The sequence below is a fragment of the Lichenostomus cassidix genome, chromosome W (assembly GCF_008360975.1).
Source record: "Lichenostomus cassidix isolate B80296 chromosome W, HeHo_3.0, whole genome shotgun sequence".
In the NCBI taxonomy this organism is placed as follows: Eukaryota; Metazoa; Chordata; class Aves; order Passeriformes; family Meliphagidae; genus Lichenostomus; species Lichenostomus cassidix.
The window spans coordinates 22,209,666-22,226,858 of NC_139510.1; the positions used below are offsets into that span (position 1 = coordinate 22,209,666).

Here is a 17,193-nt window from a genome sequence, read left to right on the forward strand (position 1 = left end):
CTGCACGTTTGGCTTCCTGGTCTGCTACGTTATTACCCCGGATAGTTTTACTAATCCCCTTTTGGTGTCCTTTTATGTGTACCACAGCCAATCGCTCTGGTTTCCTGGCTGTTTTTAAGATCTCTTTAATTAGCTGTTCATGGATTAGTTCTTTTCCCCGAGATGTAATCAGGCCTCTTTCTTCCCATATTTTTCCAAATGTGTGTATTACCCCAAAAGCATATTTGGAATCCGTATAAATTGTCCCCTTACTGGAGCCCAAGATTTTTAGTGCCTGCAGCAAGGCATATAACTCGCAAGCCTGCGCTGACCAAGCAGGACTTAAGGGTCCTGACTGAAGTACTTCAAAGTTTTCACCAATCACTGCATAGCCTGATTTTCTCTTTCCTTCCACCACCCTGGCAGACCCATCTATATAGAGTTCCCTGCCCTCCCCAAGTGCTTCCTCCTCGAGGTCAGGCCTGATTTTTGCTTGTTCTTCTATAGTCCGAAGGCAATTATGTGTCAGTGGTTCTGTGGAGGGGGTTCCATATAGAAATTGTGCCGGATTTTGGAGGGATGTGGTTTCTAAAGTCAGTTTAGGTGATGCCACCAACATTCCTTCATATTTTAGTAACCTGGCATCAGTAATCTATTTGTCCGCTTTTTGGGCTAGAATCCCCCTTATGTCATGTGGTGAAAATACCCGGATCTCACTTCCAAAGGTGATTTTTATTGTCTCCCCCACCATCAGAGCGGCTGCAGCTACCGTCTGTAAGCAACTGGGCCACCCTTTACTCACTGGTTCCAATAGTTTAGACAGATAAGCCACAGGCTTTTTGCTCCCAGCCCAATCCTGAGTTAGCACCCCATACGCCGTGCCCTCATCTACATTCACAAACAGACAGAAAGGCCTTGTTAAATCTGGGAGGTTCAGCACAGGAGCATTAATTAATTCTTGTTTTAAAACTTGAAAAGCTTCATCATCTTGCTCTGTCCATTTTAGCAAGCCCTCATGAGTTAGCTTTTCGTATAGAAATTTTACTCTTTGGCTGTAGCTCAAAATCCACTGCCTGCAATATCCAAACAGTCCTAGTAGTTGCCTGACTTCCTTTTTGGTTCTCGGAGGGGGCATATCTAATATGCCCTGGACCCAACTAGGATCTAATTTCTTGGTCCCATTTACTAACCGGTGTCCCAGGTACTTTACTTCTTGTTCTGTGAATTGTAATTTGGATTTGGACACTTTCAGTCCTTGAGAACCTAGAAAGTTTAATAGTTTAATACTTTCTCGTCGAACATCTTCTTCAAGCTGTCCGGCTATGAGAAGGTCATCTACATATTGAATTAATTTTACAGCAGGTCCTGGTTGGTAATTTTGTAAAATTTGATTTAGTGCTTGGTCAAATAAATTAGGGGACTCTGTGAATCCTTGAGGCAGTACAGTCCATCGGAGTTGCTGTTTAATATGTGTTTCTGGGTCGTCCCATTCAAATGCAAAGTAATCCCTGCAGTTTACATCGAGTGGACAAGTCCAAAAGGCATCCTTTAAATCTATGATGCTGTACTATATATCATGTGGTCCCAGCTGGCTTAAGATAGTGTATGGATTGGCTACTACTGGGAATCGCTCAATGGTCTTTTTATTTATCTCCCTTAGAACATGGACTAATCGGTAGCTGCCGTCTGGTTTCTTAACTGGCAGAATTGGAGTATTATAGGGAGACATGCATGGTTCAAGGATACCTTGTTCTAATAATCGTTTTATTTCTGATTGCAGACCCCTCTTGCCTTCTTCAGGTATTGGATATTGCTGTATTTTAATCGGTATCTCTGGGTTTTTGAGAGTAACTGTGATTGGTTCAATATTAAGTTTACTCACGGTATCTGGTGTATACCATACTTGTGGATCAATTTGTTGTTCATCTCGGGTAGACAAGGCATATAATTTAACTTGCAATTCGCTCTCTTTTATTTGTAACCCAATGCCTAATTCAACCATTAAATCTCGTCCCAACAAGTTAAATTCTGCTTCTGGTAATAGTAGTAGTGACCCCACCCCTAATTTAGATGGTGTTTCAAATAGTACATCCTTAATCACAGATGCTCCAAAAGGCTCCCCTTTTGCCCCAATCACTTGTACTGTGTCTCTGGAAATTTTACACCCCAATGGCAAGGATTGAATTGTTGATCGTTCAGCTCCTGAGTCCACCAGGAACTCAAATTCTTGTCGCTGGGGTCCTATTCGAATTTTTATCAAGGGCTCGGCGGTCTTATGTGACCCCAGCAAATACAGCCCCTGACAGCCCTATTCCTCGGCAAACATTTTCTCATCGGCGATCCTCTGCCTGCAATTTCTTTTCACATGCCCCGGTTTCTGGCAGTAAAAACACACAACTTTACTCATATCTCTTCCTTCCCTTTTCTGGGGGGGGTGGAACTCTCCCTCAGCCCGTAAGCTCTCAGACCGAAGAAGCTGACTTTCCTTATCTTGCCTTCTTGCATTTCCCTGTTCACTCCGCACCACCGCGGCCATCATTTTGCTTGCCTTTTATAACTTTCCTCTTCCCTTCTCACATACACTTTCTGTGCCTCTCTTAACAATTCATCTAACCCTCTCTCCTGCCAATTTTCTAACTTCTCCAATTTTCTCTGAATGTCAGGCCATCCCTTTGACACAAACTGCACTTTTAACAGGGTTTGGCCTGCTGGATTATCAGGATCTATTCCAGAGTATAATTGCAAGTTTCTCCTTAGCCTTTCCAACCAGGTGGTTGGATCCTCATCTTTCTTTTGATTTTCATTAAAGGCTTTGTGCATATTTTGCCCTCTAGGCACAGCCTCCTTTATTCCTTGAATTATAATAGCTCTCAAGTCGTGCATGTTAACCCGATCTTGTGGGTTTTGATTGTCCCAATTGGGCCTTTGCAATGGCCATTTTATATCACCCATGGGACCTTGTGGGTGTTGGTTTTCCCAAATACGCATGCCTGCCGTACGGATCATGCGTCTCTCTTCTATGGTGAAAAGTATCCCCAAAATTGATTGTAACTCATCCCATGTATAGAGACTATGACCCAGGAATTGGTCCACCCGCTCTGCTACTCCGAGAGGATCTTCTAAAAGATGTCCCATTTCCTTTTTAAATTCCCGGACATCCATGGAATTCAGGGGAACTTCCACATACCCTATGCCAGGTACTTGGCCACCCCCCCTCTTGGTTTACCATCCCCATAGCCACTTCCCTCAGGGGATATAAATTACGAGCTCTGCTCCGGGTAATCGGACCCTGTGGAATGTTAATCTCAGATAAGGGACTTTCCCGTTTCCCAGGAGACGATGGCTCAGCACCTCCCCCCAGAGTCACGGTACCTCCCCCTCCTTGGGCTAATGGAGCTACACCCCCCTCTTCCTGGTGTAACAAAGCCGCACCTCCCCCCAGAGCCACGCTACCTCCCCCTCCTTGGGCTAACGGAGCTACACCCCCCTCTTCCTGGTGTAACAAAGCCGCACCTCCCCCCTCCCGCTGTGGTGGGGGCGTTCCTCCCGCCTCCCGCTGTGGTGGAGCTGCAGGAGATGGTGGTGCGTATGGTGGGGGTGTGTCAACAGACTTCTTTCGTCTGTCTTTTCCTTGGAGCACAAACACTCCCGCCCCCCTCCCGTAAGGGAGCCAAAGAGCTGCATAGTCGCTCTCTTCTTGGTTAAATGGTCTTTTGCTGTTAACCCAGAAATTTAGAGCTTGACATAGGGATTCCTCATCGGATCCAAAGGCCGGCCAATATAGAGAGTCTGCCCTAATCTGTTTTCCTCCCCAAATTGCCACACAATAGTTAATAATTTTATTTTTACTCTTCCCCTGGGTCCGGGGGTCATCAGCCCAATATTTCAGCTGTATGCCCAATGGACTGCCAGGGAGAATCCCTGGGAGTCTCCCATTCCTTTTCATGGAGGCAGGAGGCCTGCTCTTCCCCTGTCCCATCTTCCGGAGTGCCCTCACACTCACCCACAACACAACACTCGCTTTCTCCCGGTCGCGACCTGACCCCTCGCGGGGAACAGGAACTGCGCTACTGGGGAGTCCCAATCACTTCGTCCGTAGATGGACGTCTCACACGCTGCACTCCGGGAAAACCACCCCGACCACCCACGCCGTGTGTGTCTCTGTATCTCAACCGATACTCACACTTCGCTGTCCGGCGTCTTGTGGCTTCTGTGCACTGAATTTCAGGGGCCTTGAACCCTTGGCTGATATCCGAAATTTAGGTTCGTCGGGTAGGGGTGCGCCAGTGGAGTGTCCCCTCCAGGCCGTCAAATCACGACGGGGCGCCTCCCTTTGGGGAACTCCAGGGGAATTTCCCTATCCGAGTCATGGCACCAAATTGTTATAAATAGAGCCTCATTATCCAATCAGAGACGTATATCCAATTAAAGAATTTATTAATTAAAAAAAGCAAGCGGATATCAGTCAAGACAGCGCTGGACGGGCAGAGGTTCAAGCATACCTCTATGCACTGCGCCCCAGTTTGCAGAGAGTGAACTTTTTATAATCCTTTGTAACTCACTCCCTCCGTATGCCTTGATTGGCGTCCCTTCATGAATCCTTGATTGGCTGCTGAGTCGTCTAGGCTGTCGTGCTCTGCGTTGAGTGGTTGTTACTGGGCCTCCTGGGATGGTCTCACTGTGGGGGGCGCACAGGACTCTTGGTAGGGGGAGGTTTTATGGCCCCTGAGTCAAATTCCTTTTGTATCTGTCCCGTGGGGGTTGGGCAAATGCCGCTTGCAAGCATCCTGTGGGGGTTGTAGAGCCATCAGCCTGCCCATGTACATTGGTTTAAAGCAAGAATCGTTTTCATAACAGCAAAAAGAAAAATAAATGGAAAGGCAACCTAAGGCCTATCACCCTTTCCAAATAGTTCGTGAACTAAACTGATTGTAATTTATCACATCCTGACAGCTGGAGCTCTGACTGGAGTTCTTTGGACCCAGGGGCTGGAAACTCATGGAGGGAATCTGTATTCCTAGAGGCAGGGTCAGTCAAGACCAAGCAGCTGGGCTGGATCCTCTTGGCTGGCTGCACCTAAATGGCGGCTTGAACTGGGGTGGGCATCCCTGCCCTTTTCTCTCGGACCTGGCTCCAGCTTCCCAAAACCGCAAGGAGGATGAGAGACCGAGACTGCAGCTGGAAGGCTTTTGCTGCTTTTTTCTCCCGGCACGGTGCCTCCAACTCCCCAAACCGTCGGAGGAGATGAGCCTGGGGCTGTAACCGGCATCGCTGCTGCTTCCTTTGTGCAATATCTCCGACCTTGTAGTAGTAGAGAGAGAGAGACTGCCCGGGCAGCTTTTTAAAAAAGCGCGCGCCAAAGCGACTCCTCTTCCCCCCCCGCCTCCACACACATGGTCCCTCGTTACAGAGTCTTAAAGATACAGTAACAATTTTTGGGCCCGGATGATCTGGGCTACCTTATCATTATGAACCACCCCCAAGACAAGAGGAGAATACAACTTGTGCCCCAGATTCCTTTATCAACCAGCCTAAGGCCCTGAAAGCTTTGGTCACTCACCAATTACCATCATGGGCAAAACAGACTCAAATTGGGGAAAAAAAATTTAATTTATTACCAATCAAATCAGCTACCATTGTAACTGATGGGCTGAGCCTTGGCCAGCAGAGGGTCTGTCTTGGAGCTGGCTGACATTGGTCCCATCAGATATAAGGGAAGCTTCTGGCAGCTTCTCACAGAAGCCACCCCTGTAGCCTCTCCTGCTAACAAAACCTGGCCATGAAAACCTAATAGAACTGTACAGTACTGTTATATCAAGGTAACATGTAGATAATGATACCATTTCCTCCAAAATATTTTCGCATGTTACAGGCAAAATAAACTGAAGAGATTGAAACATAGAAGTATTATTCAATTGGAGAATATTATTTATTAAACATGTAAGATAATGCATCAGAATTTTACCTTCTTCAAGATGCTGGTTTGCTTGTCAATGAGAAGGCATTTATTGTAAAAGAATTTCTAATGTGCTATTAGAGTAAGACATTTTGCAAGTATGTGATACTTTTTAATATGGAAAGCATATAAAGTGATATAGTAAAAACTTGTAATTTTAACTTTCTGAGAGATTCCTGAAACAATCTGGTATAAAATACCTACTAGACTTTTCCCACCTCCTTTCTGATATATAATCTTTAAATGGGATGTTTGAGTCAAATTTCTTTTGGTAATTTTTACACTTAATTTTTGACTTTGCCTTTTTTCATTTATGTAATTCCTTGTTGCAATTTTTTTAAGTTACGTCTTTAGGCATGGAGCATCACATCTGTATAGAAAGTTAAAATATGATTCAGAAATATATTCTCGTGAAATTTAAAAAAAATTAAAAACTTATTTTGAAAACAGCTTTCCTGTGGACAGTTATGACTAGGATCCACGTCATTCTAAAGAAATCCAGAGACATACAGTCAGCATAAATAGTTTTTTTATAACTTTATTAGTCATTGCAATTTTAATGAAGTTCTTGTCCTTAAATACTTTCAAAACCCATTTCATAGAATTATAGAATTGTTGAGGTTGAAAGAGACCCTTAATAGGATCAAGTTCAACCGTTCCCCCAGTACTGCCAAGCCCACCACTAAACCATGCCCCCAAGTGCCACATCCACAATCTTTTAAATGCCTCCAGGGATGGTTACTCCACCACTGCCCTGAGCAGCCTGTGCCAGGGTTTGACAATGTTTTCAGTGAAGTTTTTCCTAATACTCAATCTAAACCTCCCCTGGCATAGCTTGAGGCAGTTTCCTCTCATCCTATGGCTTGATACTTGGGAAAAGAAACCAACACCCGCTGTGGCTAGCACAGGTTTTTCCCATGAGAAATTTTCTTGTGTTTTATAAATAAAGATAAAGTTTGGATGTTGTTGGAACAGGGTCCCAGAACTTGGGCAGTGCAGGCCTGGCCAATCAGGCCTGGGGGAAGGCTTCTGACTGACCAATCTGGGTGACTTTTGAGAACTCTATATATGTGATGAAATCAAAACAATAAAGGTCATTCCTTCTTGCCACTGAGAACTGATGCATTCATTACTCTGCTAGCTGCTCAACAGCGACAACCCACCTCACCATAAACTCCTTCTGGTAGCTGTAGAGAGGGAGAAGGTTCCCCCGAGCCTCCTTTTCACCAGAATTAACACCTCCAGTTCTCTTAGCCACTCCTCATAAGACTTGTGCTCTACACCCTTCACCAGCTTCATTGCTGCGCTTTGGACATACTCCAGCACCTCAATGTCCTTGTAGCAAGTGGCCCAAAACTGAACACAGTATTTTAAGTTGTTTTTGAAGAGCTACATAGTAGGATAATATATCATTATTTGACATTTGCAAGGTAGTGTATTGGGTTTGCATGACAAGGTTGTGGTAACAGAGGGAACTATAAGGGTGGCTTCTGAGAGAAGCTGCTAGAAGCTGCCCCTATGACCGATGGAACCAATGCCACCTGTCTCCAAGACAGACCTGTCACTGGCTAAGACTTAGCCCATCAGTGATGGTGGTAGCACCACTGGAATAACAAATTTAAGAAGGAAAAAAGTTATTGCACAGAAGCAATTGCAGACAGAGAAGAGTGAGAATATGCGAGAGGAACAGCTATACAGACACCAAGGTCAATGGAGAAAGAAGGAGAGGAGCTGCTCCAGACACTGGAGCTTGAGGTTCACTTGCAGTCTGTGGTGAAGACCACAGTGAAGCAGCTGTCCCCCGTGCAGTCCATGGAGGACCATGGGGGAGCAGAGATCTACCTGCAGCCTGTGGAGGACCCTGCACTGGAGCAGGTGGATACCCAAAGGAGGCTGTGACCCCATGGGGGATCCACAGTGGAGCAGCCTGTTCCTGAAGGACTACTGCCTATTGAAAGGGACCCATGCTGAAACAGTTTGTGAAGAACTGCAGCCCGTGGGAAAGACTCACATTGGAGAAGTTTGTGGGGGACTGTTTCCTGTGGGAGGGACCCCAGAGCCCCACAGTGGGGCAGGGGAAGGAGTCCTCCCCCTGAGGAGGAAGGAGTGGCAGAAACCTCATGTGATTGACTGTAATCCCCATTTCCACTGGGGAAAGGAAGTAGAGAATCAGGAATAAAGTTGAGCCTTGGAAGAAGGGAAGGGTGGGGGGAAGATGTTTTTTTAAAATTTGATTTTATTTCTCATCCTACTCTGTTTTGATTGGTAATAAATTCAATTAATATCCCCAAGTTGAGTCTGTTTTGCCCGTGATGGTAATTGGTGAGTGATCTCTCCCTACCCTTATCTCAACTCATGAACCTTTCATTATATTTTCTCTCCCTTGTCCAGTTGAGGAGGGGAGTGATAGAGTGGCTTTGGTGGGCACCTGGTATCCAGCCAAGGTCAACCCAACACAGGTAGATACATAGAATAGTCTCATTTTTTAACCAGTACTGCATCCTCTACATGCTGCATCTTTTACATGCTTCAGCCATAGCTGAAGTGCCAGACCCCTCAGCTCTCCAGGGGAAACAGTGGTAACTTAGTGACTTCAGTGTCCCAAAAGGACCATTGATCCCACTGTAATGGTTTATAAGCAATGCAGAAAGATTCAAAATAGGAAGAATGATAATTACATGTCTTAAAGATATTCCTGTCCATAAATAGTGCTGCTTTTTCAATCCTCATTTGGAATTATGAATGAGGAAGCAAGGGATGGAGAGATTGTAGTCCTCCTATCCTGCCAGGACTGGGCTTGTTGAGGCATGAGAATATATGATGTAGTGCACATTTCTATTCAACAGACGGAGTCTTATTCATGGATCCTTGTGCCCTGAAGGGGGTATCATTATGTTTGACAGCACCTACACTGACACTTCCCTATAGTAGCTGTACCTTATACTCTTCAAAAAAGATGAAGCAGTCCACTGACATTATAACATTTGCCATGTGTGATGTACTCTGAACATTAAACTGATTAAAGAGATGCATGCATCTTTCACATTAAATGACTTGGAAGGATTTTAGGAACTTTTAGGGATTTGTTAATTAGCATTCAAAATGCTTTATAGAGAGACATGGAATCATAATATTTTTAAATCTACACATGTTTTCATTAGCAACTGATGCATAACAGTATTAGAGGTTTAAACATAAATCTATGTGGTAGCAGGCTCTTTAGACTTTCTAACACTCTCCCACCACACATTTTTCCTTTCCTTACAATAGGATAAATTATTCTCAGGATGACTTTTATACAGTAATGTCAGCAACAGGATGAATGAAAAGACCAGGTGTCCTGGTTTAAAAGACAGGTGTCTGCCAAGGAAGTCAGGAACCTTCCTGGAATGGAAAAATATTACCCCCTCCTTCCTTACTATTATAACTTTGAAATTATGGGGCTTTCAGGCAAAGATATGGTAAAAGGAATAACAGTTCTTTGCTAGAATATATATATATATATATAAAACAAGGCAGACAACAAAGCCAGCAGCAACAAAACAGAAAAAAACTAACAGCCTTCTGCCCGTCAAGCAATTTCCCCTTTGGTGTAGTTATGATCACAGCCGGCAGGGGGCTCGTGTTGAGGGAGAGATGCTGCAGTGACTCCCCCGCGGCTTCAGGGGGTTGCCGAAGCAAGCTCTGAGCCACCCCAGAGGGTAATGGTGGCCTCGGGGAGAGAGAGAAGGTGGAGAGTGTTTCAGTTTTCCCCTGGTTCTCACGTGTCCCGTGTGGTGTCCTGGCGCTGGCAGCAGCAGCCAAGGCTCCAGTAAGCAGCCGGGAGGTGCTCCCTCCGGAGAGAGGGAGGAAGGTGGGGACCCGGTTTTCCCTTGAAGCACCCACGCAGATGGTGAGGGTCTTTCCCAACAAGGGCGGGTGCCTAAAAGTCCCAGTCCACCAGCGAGCAGTGCCCCACCAACAGTAAGGAGAAACAGCTAGGAAGGCTCAGCAATAGCAGCAAGTTCCCTGGGCAGAAGTCCAGCACCAAAACCCACAGCCATCCACCCTCCAAACCAGGCAGACTACACCACACCCAGCTAAGAAACTGACAAAAAACCACACCGCTTCCCCCCGCCTCCTCCAGAACCATTTCAACAGTATGTTAAGGCCCTGGCCACACCTTTTGTCTCTTAATGAGGTCCATTGGCCATTTCCATGACAACAAATGGGAAGAAAATTCCCTTAAGAAACCTAACCCCCAACACCAGGATTATCTAATATTCATCAGTTTCAGTCTCCTGATGCTGTGCAGCAGCAAGCACCACCAAAAAGAAATGTTGGTGTGTAGGATCATAGAGGTGTTTGTCTTGGGTAGAGCCTTTTATGGCTCTCCGAAAAGAGCACAGATGAGAAAATTGGGCTACTGAGAGAAGCTAGTGCAAATAATGATGTCACGGTTGCCTGATCACAGTTATTTTTGCTGAATGCTGAAAAGAAGGTGAGATCTTTGGGGTATTTTAATTAACTGGAAAATAAAAGACTTATAGATTCCAGATGTTTTATAATAAGTGAGCTAATAAGTATTATTTACAGGTAACATTCAGTTCAGAAAAAAATATATAAATCTTAACTTAGGGAAATAAACATGCTTATCTTATTAAGTACAGTTGTTGACTGTGGCCAAAATAGGTCTCTCAAATAAGTATACAGTTTGCTTGAACAGACTACAAATATATATATATTTTAAAAATCTGGTAATTGTTTGCAGGATACATTAGACTTACTTTCTACTGAGTTGCATATTTCCCTCCTTGAGGAGTCTTATTTTTTTAATTAGAGTTTTGAACTTGCATATTATTTGGGAGACTGTGAGTTGGGGGAAATTGAAATTTCTATGTATTCCTAATATTTCAGGTATGGTTGAAAAAATTAAGTTGAAGTTTTGACTTGACATTTCTCTTCTTGAGAGGCCATTATATTAGGACAACTGTACATAGTAGACAGATTTTGTAGAGCATCTCAAATCAAAGTGGAGATAAACACAAAATTAATTTTAATTCTTCTACCATTTCATCTGTTCAAAGTGATTTATTAATACGTGGCTTGTTTTCTCCAGATCGCTACAATTTCTCCGGGGATAGCATCATGTGAAAACACTCTAAATACATTGAGATATGCAAATAGGTATGGAAAATGTTATTGCTTATAGATATGTTGGCTGTTGATCACTGATATTTGGAATACTGTTGTTCCATGATGTATAATTATTTTAACTACTTGAATAATTTTAGTGTACTTGCATTTCTTAATAAGATTAAACCCAAAACACTGATTACTGATTCAGGCTCACATTGAATTTAATTTGTAAATTTTTACAACCATTACAAGAGAATCAATAGAAACTGCATTTAAGCCATTATCCGGAAATAGATATAGTGGGGATTGCAAGGAATCTGGGAGATGCCACTCTTAGTTTTGACCCTGTTCTGGAGGTATCACCTCTTGCATTAGCGGTAGGCAGTTTTCATGATGATTCCCTGGGGTGTTAGCTGAAATACCTTTCTGCAATGTGACTTTTCATCCCCTTGGTGGAATTGCATTCAGTTGCCAGCATGTTTCTTTTATATATATATCATATCATATCATATATAGATCTATCTCAACTAGCTTATTCTTATGAAAATTCAGCAGTTGCTGTGGCCTAAATTTTATATTTCCCAACTTTAAGCAAATATCTGAGACCCTTAAACACAGTCAGCTAATCCAACAGTGACATAATCAGTGGAGAAGTTAGTGCCTCCAGAGCCTGATGCATCATCTCTGAGACCTGTACTGCTCTCTGAAAGTGTTTGTCTCTTCAGTCAGTGTGAAAGGAGCCTTCCACAGCTGCAGTTCTATGATTAATGTTTGGGGAGATGAGGTCCTGCAATCAGACCCTGCACCCCAGAGACCCACCCAGCACTTTGCTGCAAAGAACAAAGGAGGCAAACAAGTTTCTGGGCCATCAGAAAGTCTGGTTTTGCCAGAAGCAGCTACCGCCTAGTGGCCTGCTTGCCCCAGTGAAAGATAGGGCAGAACCACATCCTCTCCTGCTTTACTTCCCCTGCCCCCTCCTTGCAGCCAGTCGCTAATTGGCCACAAAGGGCTGCTAAGGTAGCTTACCGTCCGTTCCTCTCTGAATGCAAATGTCTTTCTGTTTGGATCAAGTAAGTAGCAAATCTACCTGGTTTGGACCAGTCTATGTGATTTCCTTCCTGGTGAGAAGGGAGCATCTAGTCCTCTGCTTACAGTAACATAATGAAGGACATATCACATTAATTGAGACTCGGATCTTTCTATCCCTTATAGAATATGTATTGCTGAAGTGATTTCAGAAACGGACACTGAAAAACAAATTAAATACCTATTTCTAGTATGCTAAATTGTTGTGCTGAAACTCTTTCTTCCCCTTGCTGTTAAATTTGTATGTTGTTATGGAGTTGTGCTGGTTTTGGCTGGGATAGAGTTAATTTTTTATGCCTATCACTGTAAAGTTGCTTCATGTGTTTTGTGTAGTATTTTAATTTTTGTCTACCAGTATATAATTTTCATAGTACAAGTAGTTTTTAGGTGCTGAACACTAGTGTCTGTGCAGTGTAAGATGGGGCAGTATAGAATTTGTAGAGGTTTGATATGTTAAAAGGAGCAGTTTAATTAAATACTGAATGTAGAGCAAATTTTATTAACTGCTCAAACTGAAATCTGGAATTACTCTTCTGAAAACATTGCTATTATACTCTACTGCAAATTACCAGCACTGATTTTGTTCAGTTTTGTTAGTGATCTGTAACTATTTGCAGAAGATTTAAATATGTCAACAGTCTTATTTTTTAATGTAAAAATAATTTTATTGTTAAATTAATAATGAATGCTAAACAGACTTATCATTTTAACTGTGTTTATGAGAACATTTTCTTTTAATTTGCTGCTGTATTTTGCTGCTGCAGAGTAAAGGAATTTGGAATTAGTCCTTCAGACATTCCCTTCTCACAGGGTAGTGGCAGTCGCTCTGATCTCTCTCCTTCCTATGAGTATGATGACTTTTCTCCTTCAATCACCAGGTCTACTTCATTCTATACATGGAATGTTTATTTTTGACTTTTCTTTTTGGCAATGTAATTTTATAGACAAACCTTTCATTAATCCCCTTGCCTTGAGTCACATATACTTTGTTTTTCTTTTGTTTGTCAGGTGATGGTTCTGCATGATCTGCAAACATCTTTCCATTATTTTGTTCACAACAACCACACTCTGTATCCAGACTTGCTAGTTTCCTTCCTACATTAAAAAAAAAAAAAGATGTCACCTTCATACATTTAATGGACCAAATCTGACATGTCTCTGTTTAGGGTAATTTGAATATATATAATTTAAAAAGAAAACTATTTTAATATGTATATATTTTTAAAACTTGTAATCATTCCGAAGATGAATGGAATATAGTTTCCATTGTAATAAATATGGGCTACTTCAAAAAGAAATTCCCCTAAAAAGTAAAAATTTGTTCTAAAACTTGCTATACTTGCAGAGTTTGATGTCTGTTTCATAAGCATTCTTTTAAATGGGCTTTTTTTGATAGAATAATTATCAATCTTTTAAACTATTTTAATGCTGCAAGAACCCTACATTTTAATAAGATATTTTCACCTTCTAAATTATTTTAAAGGATCTATTCATTCTCTGAGATAGTTAGCTGCAAATTACTATTTTCTTTAGAATTCTTGGTGGACTTGCTTATAACAGCTAGTAGGGTACTGATCGAATATTTTTTTAAGTACAATTGTGTGCACAGAAAAAAATGATGGTCAAGTTTAAGATACTGAATTAACTTTTTTTTCAAATATTATTCCCTATTGAGGAGTTAATATTGAGGGTCTGGAGATTTTTGCCCTCTTAACAGTTAATGAGTACTAAGATTTCAATCTCTTTCAATCACTCTTGCTAGAAGATGGACTGCGATCCACCTGCAAGTAGTTGAAAGTCTGTGCTTTATAGGAGTTGAACTAGCATCTTTTGGCACTGAAAGTACATTTAATTTGTGAAGCTGACATCAGCATCCTTATTAAATGAATTAAATTGTGCATAAATGAGCTTTATTTTTGGTTGTGACTTTTGAACAGGAAGTTACTAATTTACAATTTAAATATTTTCTCAATGTAGGGTGAAGGAGCTGATGGTTGATTCTAGTGCTGCAGGAGATATCTGTCCTATTATACACCATGCTCCCAATCAGATCGATGACTTAGAGACACAGTGGGGTATGGGGAGCTCTCCTCAGAGAGATGATCTCAAATTGCTTTGTGAACAAAACGTGAGTGATTTACAGCATTACACAGAAAGAGATGATAAATGCAGTGGCAAAACAAATCCAGAGTAATGTGTATTTATAGCCTGTTAGCAATATCATTAGGTAGATACAGCATGCCTTTTCACCTTTTCACTTTATGCTATTATGCTCATTCCCATATACACAAAAAAAAAAAGGTTTCTTGAATGGTGAGAGGAGTATGTTTTACTTTTCTTTATCTTCCTTGCTGTTTAGGGCTTTTAATATCTAGGCAGGATCTGCTCTAGGCTCTCACATTTTTAGTGGGCATTTTTCCAGTATAGCTTCATTTCTTATTAGACAGAAGTAGCCTGGGAAATGCATCCGTTTTATTTAACACTCCTGTGGTTTTGACCATTATTTTTCCTGCATGGAACACCTGTTTCGAGTGAGTTTGTCTTTCTCTGTGTTTAGAAATATGGCTACCCATCATTCCTCTTCCCAACATCCTGATTTTCATGGAGTGAAACCCCAGAGCAATGTTTGGGTGAAAGCCACATCATGTTCCCAGGATGTCTCATTGGGCTGCATGAGTGGAGAACTGGGACTGAGAGGCATCTTCTAAAGGGCATTTTTTCTCTCACTACTGATTATCAGCTCTAGTCCTGGTTTCTTAAATGTTCAAGTTGGTTTGTGAAAATGCTGATGAAAGGTACAAAAAACAAATCCTTACTACCCTAAATTATTTTTCTCCAGACTCTCTGCCTTTTCAAACACCTCTATATGGAGTTTGCTGTATTTCTCGTTTTAATAACTGTCTCTGTCGCTGTTGAGCCGCTAGCAGAGAGAAGAATCCAGTTCTCAGTGGCAAGAAGGAAAGACCTTTATTGTTTTGATTTCATCATATATATAGAGTTTTCAAAGGTCACCCAGATTGGTCAGTCAGAAGCCTCCCCCTAGGCCTGATTGGCCAAGCCTGCACCGTCCAAGTCTTGGGACACTGTTTTTAATAACATCCAAACTTTATCTTTATTTATAAAACACAAAAAGAATTCTCATGAGAAAGACCTGTGCTAGCCACATGTCTCTTCTTCCAGGACTCTTATTTTATAAGAACATGTTAGTGATTCTTAGAGCTTCTCACTGGACAGTCCTTACAGACAGATATCCTTTCATATCATACTTTTTCCTTGTTCATGTGGAATTCAATTAAGCTTTTCAATGTGTTTTTAAAAAGATTTTAAAGGCATGGTATAAGGACCCATACTGTCTTGCTAAAACATTAATTGCAGCCTACCTAGTGCTTTGCCCTTTGATTGTGTTTAACTATTTATGTTTAAAGAAGTCCTGTTTGTCCCAGTTTGTAAATCCATGTTGTGCATTCTTCTAATGTATTCATCACAACATACTTTTTATATTTTTTACTTTACATTTATTCCACTTTTTTTTCCAAAGGGTTAATTTAATTTTGATTTCCTGAAATGTATTGAATGTAATTGCTGCTCTCTTTTTGAAAAGTTGGCACAACAAAAAGCCCCGACAGAAAACAAGTTTTCTTATTAAAGCCTACTAGAAATTAACATTCTTCCCTTGTGAATTCCTCTTCCCACTATTTTATCCTGGTTTTTTTTTTTTTTTTCATGGGGAATATTCTGTTTTCCAGTATCCATTAGGGTTAGTGGCTGGGAATTTTTAATTAATAGGAATTAAATTTAACTCTGTAAACAGTTTAAATTTATTGCTCCGTCTACTCATTTCTGTACATCTTCTTGTTAGAAAGTATTAGGTTTTATTTTTTACAGGTTTTGCTTTCTGCATATTTCTTTTCATGTTCTGTGATCATATTTAATATATTTCCTGTAGCCACAGTTCTTTTGCGACTAACAAGCTTAACTATTGGTTTTAGGAAGAGGAAGTTTCTCCACAGTTGTTTACTTTCCATGAAGCTGTGTCACAAATGGTGGAAATGGAAGAGCAAGTAGTAGAAGACCACAGGGTTGTCTTCCAGGTAAAAGATGGAGCTCTTTGTTTTATCCTAATCCAAGAATTCAGGTTTTCCCGATGAAAGTGCATACTCTTGAAGATGTAGGATATCATCTGGCTGTTCTGCTGCTTTCAGAGATTTCCTAAACAGACTGTCTTCATTATAAGAAAAGTTGCTATTTTCTTTTTACTATTTCAACTATTTACTATACTTTTGTGTTAGTCCTTTTCCAGCATTAGTGACTGTTTTTTCTAGTTGTAGGGAGCTTGCTCAGATTGGTCCCAAAATTTTCAATTTCACTTTCTAATCTATGCCAGTATTCCTATGCCAAAGCTGGCAATTAATAGTAATGTGTCTATATAGTAATATCCCTATCAGCACCATTTCTGTGGTCATCTCCCTCTAAAATACAGCAATACTCCCTACAAGTATTTTCTCTAAATATCTTTCTGTGACATCTTCCTCTGAGATACTGAGATCCAGAAGAAACAAATATATTTCTAAGTGCCTGTTTTCTGCCTTTTTGCAGATACATAAGGTTTTCATTTGCTACTAGTCAGGGTCTTTGAAAGGAGTACTGACCACATAGTGTAATGCTGATCAGCACCACAGAGCCTTGTGAAAAACGAGGTTCACTCTCCTGTTAGGATTTAAAAGTTTAATAAAAGACAATAGGGGACAGATATAAGCAAAAGTACAGCGCTGGGTGCTTGGCATTCAGCCAAAAAGCACACCTGGCATGGACAGGGACACCCTTTACATACTCTTCGCCCTAATGCATATTCATAAACAATTATGCATATTCAAACTTTTCTCCAAACTATTTTGCATGTTCCAGGAACTGCTTAGCCTAGCTCCTCCTTGGATCCGCCTCCTTGGAGCATGCGCAGTCCTCTTTAATTGATTCTGTTATCACTGCCAGATTGTAGTTTCTGCAGACAACAGGTGCTGATAGTTGGAGTGTCAGAGGCAAGGTCCATTTATGGG

At 41.5% G+C, this 17,193-nt stretch overlaps 1 protein-coding gene across 3 annotated transcripts in view; it reads left to right on the forward strand.

Annotated features, from left to right (window-relative positions):
* The window catches only part of LOC146425689 (kinesin-like protein KIF2A), a 180,572-nt gene that overhangs the window by 156,927 nt on the left and 6,452 nt on the right, over positions 1–17,193 (forward strand). For all 3 annotated transcript variants that reach the window (XM_085041595.1, XM_085041594.1, XM_085041593.1), the window contains exons 16-18: positions 11,034–11,101; positions 14,117–14,267; positions 16,129–16,230. In XM_085041595.1, coding sequence (XP_084897721.1) covers positions 11,034–11,101; positions 14,117–14,267; positions 16,129–16,230 — 321 coding nt within the window. The remainder of the gene's footprint in view (positions 1–11,033; positions 11,102–14,116; positions 14,268–16,128; positions 16,231–17,193) is intronic.